The sequence below is a fragment of the Rhinichthys klamathensis genome, unplaced genomic scaffold (genome assembly GCF_029890125.1).
Source record: "Rhinichthys klamathensis goyatoka isolate OS25496 unplaced genomic scaffold, OSU_Roscu_1.1 h1tg000059l_1, whole genome shotgun sequence".
NCBI lineage: Eukaryota > Metazoa > Chordata > Actinopteri > Cypriniformes > Leuciscidae > Rhinichthys > Rhinichthys klamathensis.
The window spans coordinates 1,004,317-1,022,633 of NW_026606604.1; the positions used below are offsets into that span (position 1 = coordinate 1,004,317).

At 37.9% G+C, this 18,317-nt stretch overlaps 1 protein-coding gene across 4 annotated transcripts in view; it reads left to right on the forward strand.

Annotated features, from left to right (window-relative positions):
* The window catches only part of cunh8orf34 (chromosome unknown C8orf34 homolog), a 101,872-nt gene that overhangs the window by 73,307 nt on the left and 10,248 nt on the right, over window positions 1–18,317 (forward strand). For 2 of the 4 annotated variants that reach the window (XM_056248834.1, XM_056248833.1), the window contains exons 9-12: window positions 2,098–2,174; window positions 3,047–3,154; window positions 3,375–3,448; window positions 15,363–15,492. In XM_056248834.1, the coding sequence (XP_056104809.1) occupies window positions 2,098–2,174; window positions 3,047–3,154; window positions 3,375–3,448; window positions 15,363–15,492 (389 nt within the window). The remainder of the gene's footprint in view (window positions 1–2,097; window positions 2,175–3,046; window positions 3,155–3,374; window positions 3,449–15,362; window positions 15,493–18,317) is intronic. The other 2 variants (XM_056248836.1, XM_056248835.1) reach the window with 1 other exon arrangement.

The window sequence follows — 18,317 nt, forward strand, 5'->3', positions numbered from 1 at the left end:
TCTATGTACACTCACCGGCCACTTTATTAGGTACACCTGTCCAACTGCTCGTTAACACTTAATTTCTAAGCAGCCAATCACATGGCGGCAACTCAGTGCATTTAGGCATGTAGACATGGTCAAGACAATCTCCTGCAGTTCAAACCAAGCATCAGTATGGGGAAGAAAGTTGATTTGAGTGACTTTGAACGTGGCATGATTGTTGGTGCCAGAAGGGCTGGTCTGAGTATTTCAGAAACTGCTAATCTACTGGGATTTTCACGCACAACCATCTCTAGGGTTTACAGAGAATGGTCCGAAAAAGAAAAAACATCCAGTGAGCGGCAGTTCTGTGGGCGGAAATGCCTTGTTGATGCCAGAGGTCAGAGGAGAATGGCCAGACTGGTTCGAGCTGATAGAAGGGCAACAGTGACTGAAATAACCACTCGTTACAACCGAGGTATGCAGCAAAGCATTTGTGAAGCCACAACACGCACAACCTTGAGGCGGATGGGCTACAACAGCAGAAGACTCCACCGGGTACCACTCATCTCCACTACAAATAGGAAAAAGAGGCTACAATTTGCAAGAGCTCACCAAAATTGAACAGTTGAAGACTGGAAAAATGTTGCCTGGTCTGATGAGTCTCGATTTCTGTTGAGACATTCAGATGTTAGAGTCAGAATTTGGCGTAAACAGAATGAGAACATGGAACCATCATGCCTTGTTACCACTGTGCAGGCTGGTGGTGGTGGTGTAATGGTGTGGGGGATGTTTTCCTGGCACACTTTAGGCCCCTTAGTGCCAATTGGGCATCGTTTAAATGCCACGGCCTACCTGAGCATTGTTTCTGACCATGTCCATCCCTTTATGGCCACCATGTACCCATCCTCTGATGGCTACTTCCACCATGTCACAAAGCTCTAATCATTTCAAATTGGTTTCTTGAACATGACAATGAGTTCACTGTACTAAAATGGCCTCCACAGTCACCAGATCTCAACCCAATAGAGCATCTTTGGGATGTGGTGGAACGGGAGATTCGCATCATGGATGTGCAGCCGACAAATCTGCGGCAACTGTGTGATGCCATCATGTCAATATGGACCAAACTCCCTGAGGAATGCTTCCAGCACCTTGTTGAATCTATGCCACGAAGAATTGAGGCAGTTCTGAAGGCAAAAGGGGGTCCAACCCGTTACTAGCATGGGGTACCTAATAAAGTGGCCGGTGAGTGTACATTCGCTGATCACTGTTTATATGTGAATAAAAGCCTAAATCTGTTTATCATGCAAAGCGATCATGTCTCTTCAGAAGACTTATTTTACGATCTCTTTATGAACGTTTTGAACCGTAAAAATTGGTGAGTGGACTTTCAATGGAAGGACAGAAATCTCTCAGAAAAATGTCTTCATTTGTCTTTGACGATGACCGTCTTATAGGTTTGGAATGACTTGAGAGGGAGTTACTGTTGACAGAATTTTCAATTTTGGGTGATCTTATTTTTGTAGCTTGACAGCACCTGTTTACTATTCACTTTCATTTGATGTAAAGAGCAGTATCAAATTGTGTTTTGGAACGACATGTGCGTGATTAAATAATGAGAGAACTTTCATTTTTGGATGGACTGTTCCTTTAAGAACAACCGCTCTTTAGGAAAGCTCCTAACCCTAGCATCCTCTGAGATTGGGCATCATAAATGATGGGTGTTTGAGACAGCTGCACTGTTTGGCGATTAGTAGATTGTTGTCAGGTCTTAAGCGTTCCCCTATGTTACGCTCTGTCTACATTCCAGCCTGCCCATATCCTCATCCTCCCTGATAGTGATAAGACAAATAGACTGCTTTGGCATGGTCTCATCACCTTATATGAATCGAGACTCACTGTCTCCACTTGTTCTCATCTAGCAAAGATACTGGGTAAAAATAGAGATTTTATTTGATACTGATCCATTACACAGAGTTCTTTCATAGCCTCAGCAGAGAGTTTGCTCTGAATGGAGAACATGATAGTATTATCACTGTTATCTTTCACAGCTATCATAACTGTGGGGAGAAATGCAAGCCACTTATTTGAAATTAAAGCCTTTAATGCTCATTTTTTTAAACAATTTTTTAGGCTTCAAGGGGACAGTCTAACTGCAAGGCCTGAAGAGGAACCCCATGTCCCGGAGCAAGCCGTGCCAGAAATACCTTGTAAGTACCTACAGTCATCGCTTAAATTCATGGGGCCTGGGGACACATTTTTTTTAATGTGATATAAAGCCACTCAAAAGGCCAATCCTGTCCAAAAAGAAAATATATTGGGCTTTTGCACTTTATATACACTACCATTCAAAAGTTTGGAATAATTAAATATTTTAAATATTTTTGAAAGAAGTCCCTAAGGTTCACCAAGGCTGCATTTATTGGATCAAATACAGTAAAAACAGAAATATTATTAAAATGTATCTTTAAAGATATTTTTTTCATTTTCTAATTTAGTATACTGTATAATCCTTAAAACATTAAGGGTTGTTGATGAATAGAGAGTTCACTGAACAGCATTTATCTGGCATCTTTTGTAACAATATAAATGTCTTTACTGTCACTTTTGATCAATTTAATGCATACTTGATGAGTAACTAATTTCTCCTTCTTTTTCTTTTTTTGAACTTAATGACCCCAAATGTTTTTGAATAGTAGTGTATCACAGTTTCCACAAAAATATTAAGCAGCACAACTGTTTTCAACATTGATAACAAGAAATATTTCTTGAGCACCAAATCAACATTAGAATGATTTCTGAAGGAAATTCCAAAACTTTCATAAACTATTAGAAATATTACTTATATTTTAAAGGTCAAAAGGCCAATTTTTTGTACTAAAAATTTATGAACAATTTAATATATTTTTTATGAATTTTTTGCATTTTTTAAATTCATAATTTTATTTGTTTGTTTTTTTAAATTACATTGTAAATGTATTAGTTTTTTTTCTTTCTATTATTATATATTTTTTTCATTAATTTAAGTTTATTTTTCTTTAAATAAACTCTGTTAAGAACTTTAGTTGGCCTCTCTCGACAGGGCCGTGTAAGTACCTCACAAGCAAGACCGTAGAAAACCCCACCCTGCTTTTCTCCTCTCAGACGATCCCCTTAAATCACAGGTCATATCCAGAAAGAGCAGATTCATGTGAGTACTGTATCATGATATGGAGTCTGCTGAAAGGAGCAGGCTGTTAAAAATTCGTTTTTTTGTTTGGGATTCACTCACTCTTGCTGAGGAGAAATGTAATCTATCCATTGTCTCTTGGGGGGCCCTTTTAGTGCTGTTACCAGAGTGTGGGAGCGTATTGTGAGAGTGTGTGTGTGTGTGGTAAAGGCCTTATTGTGTTTTTGTTCTTCTGGATCAGGTCCATTACCTGCGGTGACAGAAACCCTGACAGCACCAGAAGATCTGCAGACGGCCTCTCAGGTGACAGGGCAGGTAGGTGATCCTCACACAGCAAAACTGTTCATTATATCACTTTCCCCAAGTCATTAATGCCTTCAGCATCATCTCCATTGTGAACGCTGTCAGAGGGACAGTTAAAACCACTTACATCGTTCTCCAGGGAGGACCGGCCCCAGCGTGACTTGACTATTTGTCTCCATGCTTGTCAAGCTAGAGGGGACTCTTACCTAGCCAAACAATGAATAAGAGCTTATCATGTGCAAAAGGTACATTGTGTTTTGATTAAGGAGCTATTAAAAAGGTGCAGGTTTGGATGAACACAATCTTGGCTGTTTACCTGGTGAGAAAGCACGCAAGACTTGCGTTCTTTGCGCAGAGTATCGTGTTGATGATGGAAAAGTGTTCGTTTACATTCGAGAGAGAGGTCAATGAGGACACCTGCGTTATAGAAATCCCCCATTCCATCAAATCTGTCAGCAACAGCCACCAGAGACCAGAACAGACTTCCAGCATGGAACACAATAACAGGAGTCTGGAACCGTTCACACAGGACACACAGCTCTTGTGTTCAAAGACAGCTGAGCAGAACACAAGGGTCTCGAGTCGGTCTGTCTGTACATCTATCCATCTAAGTGTCTATCTATCTGTCCGTCTGTCTATCTGTCTGTCGTTTTATTTATCTATCCGTCTATGTGTCTGTCGTTCTATTTATACTGTCTGTCCATCTATCTATCCGTCTATGTGTTTGTCTGTCTGTCTGTTTCTGTCAGTCTGACTGTCGTTCTATTTATATGATACATCTGTGTCTATCTCTCTGTCTGTCTGTCGTTCTATTTATCTGTACATCTATCTGTCTGGATGTCGTTCTGTTTATACATCTGTCTATATCTGTCATTCTATTTATCTATTTCCATTTATCTGTCTGTCTGTTCGTCTGTATGTCTGTCTGTCTGTCTGTCTATCCGTCTATCTGTCTGTCTGTCTGTCTTTCTATCTAACCATCTATCTGTCTGTATGTCTGTCGTTCTATTTATCTATCCATCTATGTGTCTGTCTATCGTTCTATTTATCTATCCGTCTCTCTGTCATTCCATTTATCTATCCATCTATGTGTCTATCTGTCTGTCGTTTTATTTATCTATCTGTCTATGTATCTATCTGTTTGTCTGTCATTCTATCAGTCATTCTTTAGTTCTGTCTATTGTTCTATCTATCAATCAATTCTGCATCCTGTGTGCTCCCTCAGTTTAAATTCAAATTGAGGAGTTGAATTGGATTTAAAGCATTCTCAATTCAGTTCTGGCAGGCTCACAACCCTGGTGTTTAGTGCTCTGCAACTGCACTGACTACTGTGTCCTTGTCATGTAGGAACGTAGCCATAGAAAAACAATTAGTAGACAGCTCAGACCTTCGTGAACAACCTATCACCTTGTATTCTGTGTCTGACTCTCAGAATAGAGGTTTCTGTCACTACAGCAACCCCAAACTCCTTATAACCCATCATGAAGTGGTTATTTTTCTATCAGCTGCAGAACAGAGAGTGCAGCTATAATTACAGAGGAAAAGTGTTGGAAAAATCCTCTTTAGGAATCGCTGGCTGAGTCGTGTGTGGAGCTTATGGGCTGAGCACTCCAGACAGAGTGGCAACACCAGGCGTGTGAGGCTTCTTCTTCGTCGCCCAGTGGGGACACCCAAGGAGCAGTCACTGCCCTGAGAAACCATACCACAGAGTAAACAATGCCGTCCGGACACCGTATAGGGCCTCACACGCACTTAGGTCTGCTTTCTCATTCACACAGAAACACGCTCTTTACTTTGGCGTGCATTTTTAAGACCTGTCTATCTTTCTGAAAGGGAAAAAAAGAAAGAGAGAGACAGAAAAAGTGTGAAAGGAGGCCCCATCGTCTATAGATTAAACCGTGCCAGTGAGCTAAGAGCGAGACGGCTAATGTTTCCCACATGGAGCGGCGAGTGTGAAAGGATCAGATCACCTACTGCTGCTTTTTAAAGCTTAATGTGGTTGTTTTCTGGTTAATTGCTTATTTTGGGCTCTATTTGAAAGGCAAATGCGATTTGTCTCCCTAATAGCTTATTACTTTAACTGGTCCTCAGGGGTTCTCTCGTCTTGCCGCCCAGAATGGCACGGAAAACAAAACGTAATACTTTTATGAGCTGAGTCACTTCTTGGGACAACAATAGTCATGGACACTGTATCTGTGCTGCTCTCCTCCTGGCTGTAACACGTGTTCTTAGCCTCATAAATGATGATCATGATGGGCAAAGCTGCTTATGGGCTCCAGTTTGTATAGGCCATCTTGGAGGAATTTAGTTTGGACAACCTGTATTTTTTATTTTCTTTATTTTTTTATGATTTTTATAATCTCTTAATTTAATGAATGTTATACTATAACTAACTTATGTATTATATTATGTTATATTTAAAAAAAAAAATAATTTATTCTTATACAAAGCATTAAATATAGTATATCATTAAATGTTTGTTTGCTGTTGTACATAATAATAAAATACTCATAAACTAAACAATGAAACAAATTAATTTAATTAATATATATATATATATATATATATATTAATGATAATTACTATTATAAAATAATAATAATAATACATTTAGTGTTATATTTTGAGTAGGACTTATATTTTCAGTAGCTTAAAAAAATATCTAATTATTTATGATGTGCTAATTACCCCAAATAATGTTTTTTTTTTTCTTCAAGACATTACATTATTATATGGGCAGTGGTTAATTCTGCTCAAGTCTGGCATGATTCTTTGTTTTTGTTTTTTATTGTGTAATTAATATTGCACTATTAAGTAGTTGTACTGAAAGTCAGAAAAAAATGTCAGAAAGTGTTTAAGAACTAATTATTCATTCTACCATGTGCCAGTCAATATAGACTATAATTCTGCTTTGTTTTCATAAAATGAGCATCAGATGGTAGAATTTAATGAAACTTGACCTGGATGTTTCATTATTAAAGTGATTGAGAAGAAAGTAGTTTGTTTTTCTGCATTATGCTAATTATGCCATTGCCTATAACATAATGTCTGTATTACTGAGAGATTTGTTTATGTATGGCTAGAAAATCGGGATATGTGTTATCGTTTTTCCTATGGGCTCCACTTTTGTTGTGACAGCCTCCCACCTTGGCAGATCCGAAATATTTCAACCTGGCCTTCTTGTGATGTAAGCCATCGCACATTAATGGGTCTCTCTCATGTGGTTTCCGGTCTTGATTGTCTTAGTACTGGGGTGATATTAAAAAAACAGACTTGAGGAGAGTTTGCTTTGACTGTGTGAGCTAAAACGGTAAAGTTTGGAAATGGCAATGCATTGGCCTTCCTGATCTTTCTGATTAGACCTGCTCATTTGTAACATGGAAGAATGTAGTTATTCTTGACACAGATGATGTCTGTGTCATTAAACGTTTTTGCATGAAGAAAAATCCCCCTTTCCCTATATTTCTGGTTCTGGATTTGTTGTTTCAGTCCTCTAAACTGCAGTGTGAATTTACCTCCATCCATGTCTGATTATACCTCTGATATACAGTAGGGTCCAAAATTCTGAATCCAGAGTGATCTGGTATTCAAAGACTATTTTAAACCTGAAAATAAACTAGGATTTTGACAAATTTAGGATGTCAACTCAAGTGACAGCAAAAGGGGACAAATCAAATACCAAAAAACTTAAATTTAAATTTACTTTCATTTATTTTGCTCAAATTTTGATTCTGGTAATTTAACTTTGGTCACTATATATTAGGTGTTTTAACTACTATGTACTTGCATAAAAAAATAAGTACAATGTACTTATTGTGTTCATGATGTTGTATAGCAAAACACTTGTGCTGCTATTAAGGTGGGATACAGGTAAGATTATGGACAGGTTTGGTGGTATGGATAGGTTTAAATATTTCACTTGAGGTCATCAGACTTTTGTACCCCACTCTATAATAATAATAATTCATTACATTTATAAAGCGCTTTTCTCGGCACTCGAAGCGCTTTACATAGAAGGGGGAATCTCCTCAACCACCACCAATGTGCAGCATCCACCTGGATGATACGACGGCAGCCGTATTGCGCCAGAACGCCCACCACACACCAGCTTACTGGTGGAGAGGAGACAGAGTGATGAAGCCAATTGGTTTATATATATGGGGATGATTAGGAGGCCATGATGGACAGAGGCCACTGGGCAAATTTGGCCAGGATGCCGGGGTTACACCCCTACTCTTTCGAAAGACATCCTGGGATTTTTTGTGACCACAGAGAGTCAGGGCCTCGGTTTAACGTCTCATCCGAAGGACGGTGCTGTTTGACAGTATAGTGTCCCCATCACTATACTGGGGCGTTAGGACCCACACAGACCACAGGGTGAGCGCCCCCTGCTGGCCTCACTCACAACTCTTCCAGCAGCAACCTGGTTTTCTCAGAAGGTCTCCCATCCAGGTACTAACCAGACTCAGCCCTGCTTAGCTTCAGTGGGCAACCAGTCTTGGGCTACAGGGTGATATGGCTGCTGGCAAATAGGCTTGTGCAAACATGACCAAAAGCAACTACAGACCACAATAATATGGTCCGTGCATATTAATGTGCAACAAAGTATTTTGTCAATTGGATTTTTTTAATTATTTTTTTTATTAGATAAATGAAGCAAATTACTCACATTCAATGGACCCCAAACTCAAAGCATTTCATCTCATCTATTACAACTGAAAGCTAGAGATTCATTCTTTAGCAAAAAAGTCTGTCGGTTATTGACTGCTCACAAAGGCACTTTTTGCGATCCTTGCTATCATTCATTATTTGAAGGACTTATATTCCTTAAACATTTTCTTTAGCTCTTAGAATTATGTCAGTATGAAGATGCTTATTCTATTTGCATCTGTGTTTGTAGTGGTACTGTAAAACATCCGCTTATACTTTAGGAAGAATTGTAAATTAAATCTTTACTCATATCGTCAGGTGAAAATGAGGATCCTGTGTCAGGCGTCTGTAAAATGTTTTTCGGGACTCTGTCATGCAGTCAATTTAGATTCACTTAAAGGGACAGTTCAATAAAAAATTCAAATTCTGTCATCATTTACTCACCCTGACTTTCCATACTATGGAGGTCAGTGGGTCCATCAACTGTTTGGTTACCTATATTCTTTAAAAAATCTTCTTCAGCAGAAGAAATAAATTCATACATGTTTGGAACAACTTGAGGGTGAGTAAATGATTTCAGAATTTTCATTTTTGAGTGAACTATGTCAATTTGGACAATTTGAAGAAAACAGTGTTGTGTTATTATTTTGTTGAGTGAAACGGCAGGGGTGGCCCCGATTTCTTCTTCTCTATGGGGTCCCTGAGCTCGTATGGGGGTCTGATAACCTGCAGCTCCGCTTCAATTCAAACACTGAATGTAATTCAGGCAATTTATAAGATATATGCCAGAGGAGCTGACAGACTCTCCCATATATTCTGCAGAGCCATCTGGTTCATGTTTTTCACTCATTACAAATTTCTGAAATGTTATCCAGCTAACATAATATAGTGATAGCATTAACAAATTATTCAGCAGACCTCTAGTCTAGAACAAAGATATTTGTCAGGCAAGATGCAGAAAAAAACACTCTTAAATGTCACACACCTGAATAAAGCCTGTTATAGAAAATATACATTAATCACTGTTTAGATGGTTGTTTTTCAGCACGGTTCACATGTTTGACTTTGTTATAAACAAATTATTCAGAAGTGAACTGGTTGAATGAAGTCATTTCAACAGGTTATGTATGGTTTGTGTGAGCTCTGCGGGCTCATGTTGTTTTCACATGTAATCCAGGTGCACACAGTATGTCATGCTGTAGGGCCCTTCTCCTGTGGTTTAGGGGTTTAGAGTTTAATCAGACAATAAATTTGTTATTGTCCATTTCCCTTTTGATTTTGGCACAGTGCCTGTGAACATACATAATGTATGTTTGCATGCTGCCAACTCAAGTAGATTTAATAAACCTTTGTGTTAGACTTCATTTCCGTCTGTAGTGCACTCTATCATAATAATAGGGGAGGTTCTCTTGTGTATTTGTGTATGAATTAAATCTGTTATTGCTGAAATTATATTTGATTTAGTCAATGGAATCCAACTTCCATTGACAAAATCAAAAATAATTTCAGCGTACAATGGATGTACACAGATGTTTCAAGTGGCTTTTAAGAGATGCAGCTCTTTGTGTTAACCCCATTATCAAACGTGATTCATGCACTTTAAAAAATTGTTGGAAATTGGTTAAAATATTGTGTTATCTGAACCACATTATCTAAGTTGATTTGACAAAAGAAAAAAAGTTGTAATAACAAATCACATTATATGAGATATTATTATCGACAAAATTTAAATATTACATGGTTAACTGAAATAAGTTACAGTAAGTTAGTAATAATTAATAAATAAATTATAAATAAATAAGTAAATTAACCCTTTGACCAGTGTGATCAGTCTTGGCTGGTCCCAGGAGCGTACGATCACACCAGTGTGATTAGAACGTTCAGTGCATCACGTGATCAAATACTAAATTCAAACGTGCTTTCGTGCGTTGGCTGGCACTGATCCATAATCTTTATTTTAAGTTTCAGACATTTAAATATACATAAGTACTAGCAAAACAATACATTTATAGTTTGTAAAATACACACTGATGTCTATGGAAGTGGCAATAATAATCCTTTCTATTATAATTTGACAACGTGTTGTATTCATATCAGATACACATTGTATAGGTAACTATATAGTTTACTCTATTATTCTCCCAGTTCACCGGCCACTTACTTTCATGCATTTTGGGAGAAGATGGGTGAATACGTGATGTAAATCTGACAGATCCTATTTTCTGAATTGCGGTGCAGACTAACATGGCAGTGCCCGTCATGCATTATAGATCAGCTAACATGATCATTATAAAGATTATTATAACGACAAAACACATTCACTGACATATATTGGAGAATCGGAATATCAGATAGTTCATGATATAGTTAATACGTTTCTGAATATTTTGAATCAAAAAGGAAAAACTTAATAAAAGGAATACATCTGTCATACAACACTATTGTGGCTGCTGTGTGTCACGTGACAAGCATGGAAATAATAAGGTGATATGTTCTAAAATAACGTTCACCTTAAAAAGCTCACGCTGGGGGCTCAGGATAATGGAGAATGGGCTATTCTGTACTGTAATGTCAATGTGCCATGCAAAGAAAAGTGATTAATTCAAACTTCACACATAGCCTGATCTATGTAGTATATAGTCTCAAATATACTGTATAATCAAACTATCATAATAGGTAACACAATATTTTGATGGTATAAATAGAAATTATATAAGCTTTGTAGCTTTGCAACTACATGTCAACTAACTGTCATTTGAGTATTAGTGGACTGTTTGCTTAATATCTGCTAACACTTTATTGTGATAATCCCCAAACAGACATTCTATTGACTATAAGTTACTTTGCAACTACATGTCAACTTATTCTACTAACCCGAAGCCTAACCTTACAGTCTTCATACAGTCTACCAATATTCTAATGAGAGTTAGTTGACATGTAATTGCAAAGTTACTTACAGTTAGTAGAATGTCTAAACTGAACCATCAAAAATTGAAATAGAATTATTTAAACTTAATTGGAATTTAAAAAAAAAAACTAATACAAATGACAAATTAAACAAAAAAATAAATGAAAACTTAAAATAAAGCTAATTCAAAATAGTAATACAAAGTATAGTAGTATATAAATAATGTTAATATAGCAAATCTGACCTTCCTTTCACAGACTTTGAACTCAAAGAAAAAGCAAAAAAGAAAAACTGTTTTTATTTCATCTCTTACATCCAGCAAACAAACAGTGGAACAAGCTTTCAACTGGTTTTAGCAGCCCAGCCCAGAGGGATTGAGGCAATGCTGTCGGTGGTGTTTGCTTCCTTGTGCCGGGGTGGGCCGCCGCTCTTTATTGCGACTCTCTTTCCTTGTGGCAGGTCGGTGTGGGCAGAACACAAGCCTCAGCGCTCTGTGTACATGCTAAACATCACTGTGGCTTGAGCCTGCGGCCTCCAACATGGCCGTAAAGAGCCAGCACACACAGATGTGACAGCAGGCAATGAGCCATGACAGTGTTGTCCCTGTGCGGTAAATAGACACAGGCCAATCGCAATGGCAAATGTAAATCCTTGACTTTCCCTCATGGTTTTTAAACCTGCTTTCAATGATCTGGACTTTTCTGAACAATTATAGTGGCGTTTGATGTTCATAAGAGAAACTCTGCAGCTTTTATAGCCTGTTTAATGGCCTTTAAGAGTGAAGTGTTGTGCTTTTCCTGTGAGGATTGAGGTGAATGGTGGATCAGTCGGCAGTAGTTCAGGCTGGGATTCTGAACACGAGCACACACGCACAGTGTGAGTACTTAAAATGCCAACGGTTGTTAAGTGGTCCCATATTTATTCTCAATCTGCATTTCATTTCTGAAGCAATTGGATCCATGTTTGTGAGTGGACGGAATCCCCATTAAAAGTGGTTGCAAGCTTTGGTGGACCAGTCGGATTGCTCTTAATCCACAATTACTCATTCCAAATGTAAAACAGCTTTTTTTGTTTGGCCAGTATATGGCTTGTCTCTGATCGGTTCACAAGAAATTTATTTGTTGAAACTAGTTTGACTCATTCTGTTCCGAGTCTCACGCACACATCAGGATCAATAAAGACAAATGCCATTGTAAACCACAGTCGTGCTGAAGGGAACAGTTTTACGCTTCCCAAGTATTGCTTTAGTTAGCAAGTATCTAAGATCTACTATGGGTTTGTATATAATGACGGTTCTAAGTGGAACCAATACACCACAAGAGAAAGGGTTAGGCCAATAAGGCAGAATCAGAAATGAATCATCCCTGAATATTAATGCTGACATGCATCTCTTAACAGCAGCCTCATAGTTATGAAATTGTTTCGGTTAACTGTCATTCGTATTTATTTGTTTTTACTGGTAAATGTAGATGCTTGTCTATAGAGAAACGTCAAAACATTTGTGAGGGAAGAGTTTTCTTCCCGGCATGTTTGGATGAATGTCGCTTTGAGGACTTGTGTGTTGAAAGTTTGTTTCGTTGGGTTTGGAGGATCCTCTGTAGAGTTAAAGTGAGTGTGTGTGTTGTATGCTTGTCCTCTATCTTTATGTTGGACATGACCTGACTTTGCACTGTTTAAAGTAATAGTGCATTATGGGCCAGGAAGCCGGAATCACAGATTTTGTTTAGATGTACAGTATGTATCTTAGGTTATTGGAGAAATACACTCTTCCATGTTTGTTTACATTGTTAGTTGTTATGTGAGTAGTGGACATCCATCCGTCCTTCGATCCATCCACCAATTCCATCCCAGGGATGGCCTACTTCGGTCCTGGGGGACCACTATCCTGCAGAGTTTAGCTCCAACCCTAATCAAACACACCTGAACAACCTAATCAAAGGCCCTGTCCCAAATTGCACACTTCATGCACTTACGGTCTTGTGGGCTTACAATGGCCGGCGTGTGCGCGTGATCGTGAAGACCACGAGACCTTTGGGTGTTTCATTTGTCATTTTAGGTTTCAGAACCTTTGCGGTCAATATGCGCCCTCAATGCGCACTTTTGCCGAGTCCACACTGAAGCAAGCTTAGCTGCAGACTTCTTCCTGACAGTTAAAGCGGCATTATGTCGCAAAAGTACGGACTCGTAGGAAGACTGCAAGTGTTTAGGGTGCCATTTGGGATAGGGCCAATGTCTTCAGGAGTACTAGAACACACTAGCTACAGGGGGTTTTATCAGGTTGGAGCGAAACTCTGCAGGACAGTGGCCCTCCAGGACCGAAGTTGCCCATCCATGTGTTGGTTGTTTGGATGGATGGATGGATGTATGGATGGATGGAAAGTCCAGTACACTTTTTACACCGAATGAAAATGTGCAAAAAGTATATGTAGGATATTATTTATAAAAGTAATTGGTTCATGTAACGTCCATATAAAAAAAAACATTGTAATGTTTTCATGTGGTTTAAAAGTTATTTTGAATGTAGAGGTCAACATCTTGAGGCTTTAAATTAATAAAGCCTCTAGAAAATAAAATAAACAGTTTAGAAGCTGAGACACACAACCAGTCTTGATAGTGGTTTATTATGTTGATTTCTCTGCTGCCATAACCAGTGAAAAATTCATATTTTACCTCTCAATGCTGTTTCTTCCTGATTTTGATGTAAATATTTATTTAAAAAAACGTAATTTCTGAGAATACTGCAATGGAGAGTGGAAACAGTATAAACGCCTCTTAAGTATGAAGTATGAATGTGTCAACAAGCATAAACAAGGCATCACACACAGCTATGTGCTATATGGCATTCCTAATTTCATTTATTAAAAGCAATCAAATACCTTTATTTTTACAAATAAAAACATGATGCACAATATTTATTTATTTCAATACTTTCAGTCACAACTGCAATGGCTAGAAATATTGATAGGGATTATTTAGTAGTCTCTTATCCAAATCTACACCCATGAGGTATAGTGTATGTATAAGATTAAGAGGTTTAAAATGTTACTGAAACAAAAACCGATCCAACATGTTGCATTCTTACCCACCCTGTCTTTTAATTACACTTACTTCTCAAGTCCATCTGTTCTCCTTGTGGCATAGAGGATGTGTATGACAAATATTTGTTAAGCTACTGCAACCAAGACCAAATGCCGCATATGGTCTGGCAATAAATGTGATATGATCTAACGAGGTTTTGATTCATAACGTAATGCTGTCCCTTTGTACCAAACAAAATTCTTCATCTAATGCTTTAAGAAAGTTTACGTCCTTCACACTTGCTAGCTGCTTGCTAGTCTAATGTAGCTTTTTATTGACAGTGTTGCATCTGAAAGTTTAACTTTCCCTAAAATTGTTCTTTGCTCTTTCTCTATTCATTCTACTTGGGGCTTTGAACGCCTATCATTCACAAAGTTGTACATCCCTTATTTGTGCTAAGGTATATATGCTAATTTATTAAATAATTGGGCTAATTTAATGATGCTACCAGTAAGAACATAATATTTTAGTTTTGTTTAACATGTCTTACCTTGTGTAAATTCCCCAGATTTTCTCAGAGGACAACACAAAACCATGCAGTTGTCAGTAGTTAGGCTAACTGGCTAGCCTGCTAGCTAGGCTAAATGTTGTTTTTAAGCTCTTGACCTCTGATACCTAATACCGAATGTTACCTTTAATATGATGAAGAGGTTAAATAAGAATATTTATCATGTGTGTGTGTGTATGTGTGTGTGTGTGTGTGTGATGGCATATTTGGTTAAGTGTCCAGCTGTTACAACATTTAACATTTGTATGCTGTAAACCAGACTTGTGTTTGGAATAAAATCAGTGTTTGTTACGTTGCTGGGCAAGCATGTTCGCAATAAGCTAAATCATTACAAACCAATGTGAATTTGATTAATCTATTGTTTGTATATCATCGGTTTGTTCTCCATAGTCTTGAATTGAAAGGCTGTAGTCTTAATTCCCCCAAACCGCAAGTTTATTATCATGAAATACAGTTATAGTAGGATCTCTATGCTGCCCGTCGTCATCCGTTCTCGGATCCCTTGAGTTTATTGATTGTTACTTCAAAATCCTTTAACCACTACTGAGCGTCTAGCGCAGTGTTCACAAATAAAAGTTCAGTCCTTGCCGCCATCCAGACTTTCATCCCAAAGAACTGTGGTTTTCAGTGTTTTTCTAATTTCTCTTAAAAAAATAATTGGCCCTCATTATAACATATATGGCACAGTTTTGTAACCATAAGTAGTTTGTAAAAAAGGAGTGAAATTCAAAGCTAATGTGACTGTACGGTTTCTTGTGTGTGTGTGTGTGTGTGTGCTGTAGCGTCACCTTGTCTGGGCATCGGATGTGAAGCCGATCAGAGGCACGAGCCCCCAGACACCCAGACGTGCTCTGCAACTCCAGGACTCGCTTTTCTCCAAAGAACTGGAGAACATGGGCAAACATCTTGCCGGTAGGTTTTTAACACGCAGACACCCACACACATATAAAACAGGCCACCTTTCCATTACAGTCTGACACTGTCAAAGGCCACACATGTGAAAATCTGCATGCGAACACAAGGATGAAGGCGTCTGATTGGCTAATTGAAAGCTGATCCACCTATTAAAATGTTGTGGAAAATGGTGACCATCTTTGATTCATTTAACAATGCCACCGCTGCACTAGCTTGTTAGCATCGCTGTGAAGTGACAAATATCTGTCTGTAGATGATCAAACTCAGCCGGTGGTTTGATCTCGCAGGCCACTGTTAGACGACGTGTGTGTGTGTGTGTGTGTGTGTGTGTGTGTGTGTGTGTGTGTGTGTGTGTGTGTGCGCAACACTCGTTCGTTTGATAACCGCTTGAAAGCATTGGGCAAAACCAAAGGCACAAACAGCACAAAAACTCCAACATGTGTCGCACAGTTGTTTGTTTACGCATGTACTGTTTTTTTTTATTTCGATTCACTGTCGTACACTGAAAACATTTGAAACATATTAAGTATTTAAGAAGGGCACTTTCACTAACTCATCAGGGCAACAGCTGTGTGTGTGTGGATGTGGGAGGTTGACATTTAAACACAAAGTTAACAACCAAACTAAACACGAACTTGTAGCTTTTGCACGCATATTTGGCTAATCGGAAAATAATACCATTGTAACCTTAAATTTGTGAATTCACTATTTTATTTCGCTATTTGTTCATTCATTGTTTTATTTTTGTTTGAAAAAAAGATTGAAACCTGATTAAAACATTAATAATCTATTTAGAAATGTTTTTCATATATTTTCATTTGAATTGTGCTAAATGTTATATTGTCAGAAGGTTATTTTGTGCCCCTGCCCCTTTAAGGCAGGACACGCTTTGGAAAAAAAGAAAAAAAAGAAAAGCGAGTTGTATATGAGTTAGCCGGCTGTTCATGCTGTTATGCCGATCATTCCCATTAAAGAAAGAAACGTGAATTGTTTTATTTTTGTTACCCACAGTGAAAAAACTGGAGTGTTCGCAGATACGGTCTCAGAGAACAATGGTTACATAATTGATTTAGATTTTTCACCTAGAACTGTTAATTCAACGTGATATTCAAAATAGTGTCATGAGCCCAGATTCATTTGTAAATTCCCTAACAGGAAATACGAAAACGTGTCCAGTCCTTGGACGGATTTCTTTTGAATACTAAAGACATTTTTGTAAAAAACTCACAATGATGACATGTCTTTAAATGTCCTTTGTTTATGTTTTTTGTCTTATTAATATGTATGTGTCACAGTTATGTTCAGTTGGACTTGGGCTGAATCTGAAATCGCCCCCTATAGCCTCAAATAGGGCGCTATTTGAGGGGACAGCCATTTGTAGTGGTGTCCGAAACCATAGTGAACATTATTGAGTGCACTCATTCAATCCCACATTGCACTGCAATATCGAGTGTACAACAGATGTATGCTCAACGGCTGTCCGAATTCGCTCACTCGTTTTCATTCACTCCTTCAAGTGGGTTTAGGGGGCGATTTCAGATTCAGCCTTGGTTTTCTGTACTTTTTCCCTGCCTGAGTTTGTTGTCATAGTGACCTAGTTAAGTTTATCATTCCATTCAGCTCTGCACCTCATTATCTCTTGTATATTGTTCTCCCTGTTACAGTTTGAGTTTGTCTGGCCTCGTCTATATTACGACTTGTGAGTAAGCTATTCTGTGTTCCTGAGTATTATATTGAGATTAAAGACTTTTGATTCTTCATCTTCGCCCTCGTGCGTGTATTCTACTACAATACTACAAGTCGTGACAGAATGCAACTAATTGAATTAAAAGAATAAAGAAGGGCATACCATTTTAAAATTGAACCGCCATACTTTATTACATGTACAACATACATATATACACAGTCAACATTTGAAGTGGATCAAAAAAGTTCATCAAAATTGTCCTAAGACAAGAACGGGTGTTGTTCAAAATTCATGTATAACTTTGATGAAAGGTTTTGATCCACTTCAAATGTTGACTATTGTATTTTGAATTACTTGTGATAACAAATAAAAGTATTGTTCTCACATTTTTCACTGTAAAGAGATAGGGCTACAGTACATGTACATCTGAACAAAGCCATCCCCATAAGGCCAGGCATTAGGCTCATTCAACAACCTAATTTACCTCTTTCATGCTTTTATTAGCTGTTAATGTTCTCCGTGTTGAAAGCCAGGCTTCTTCTTTTATCTCATTATTACCTCAATTATGTGGTCAGCTTAATCCTCAGATTCCTTTTTAATTTACGATCAGGCTGCATTGTTTAGTTTTAGGAATTTTAAAAAGCTTGATATTTGACTTGTGCTCAAAGCACAACTGTTTTTTAATGGCAGAGAAAAGCTATCCACTTTTGGATAAATAAAACATCACTTTCAGCTAGCTGGAATTCCTCAGATCTCTCTCTCTCTCTTCCTCTGTAAGATGTGAACACTGTCGATATGTAGGGAGAAAGAGTCGGGAATCAAAAAGGTTGCATATGTTCTAAATGATGGGTTTGCGTGCTTGCGGGTTGTAGCCTTGTGGGAATGGGAAACGCATTTGCTTTTTTGACCAAGAGCTGTTTATAATAGATTAGATGTGCTGCTTCTTGTTAACTCTCTAAAGTCATCCCTCCTTCTCTTTGGCTCTTTTTTAGTGTTAGGGTCACTATATATGCTACTGTATAATTTCCTTCATCACTAGCTTCATATTGTAGGACATAGACAAGACTGAATATAATAAGAGCTAAATAATGAATATAATAAATAGTGCTAAATAATGAAACAAGTTTTTCAGTAA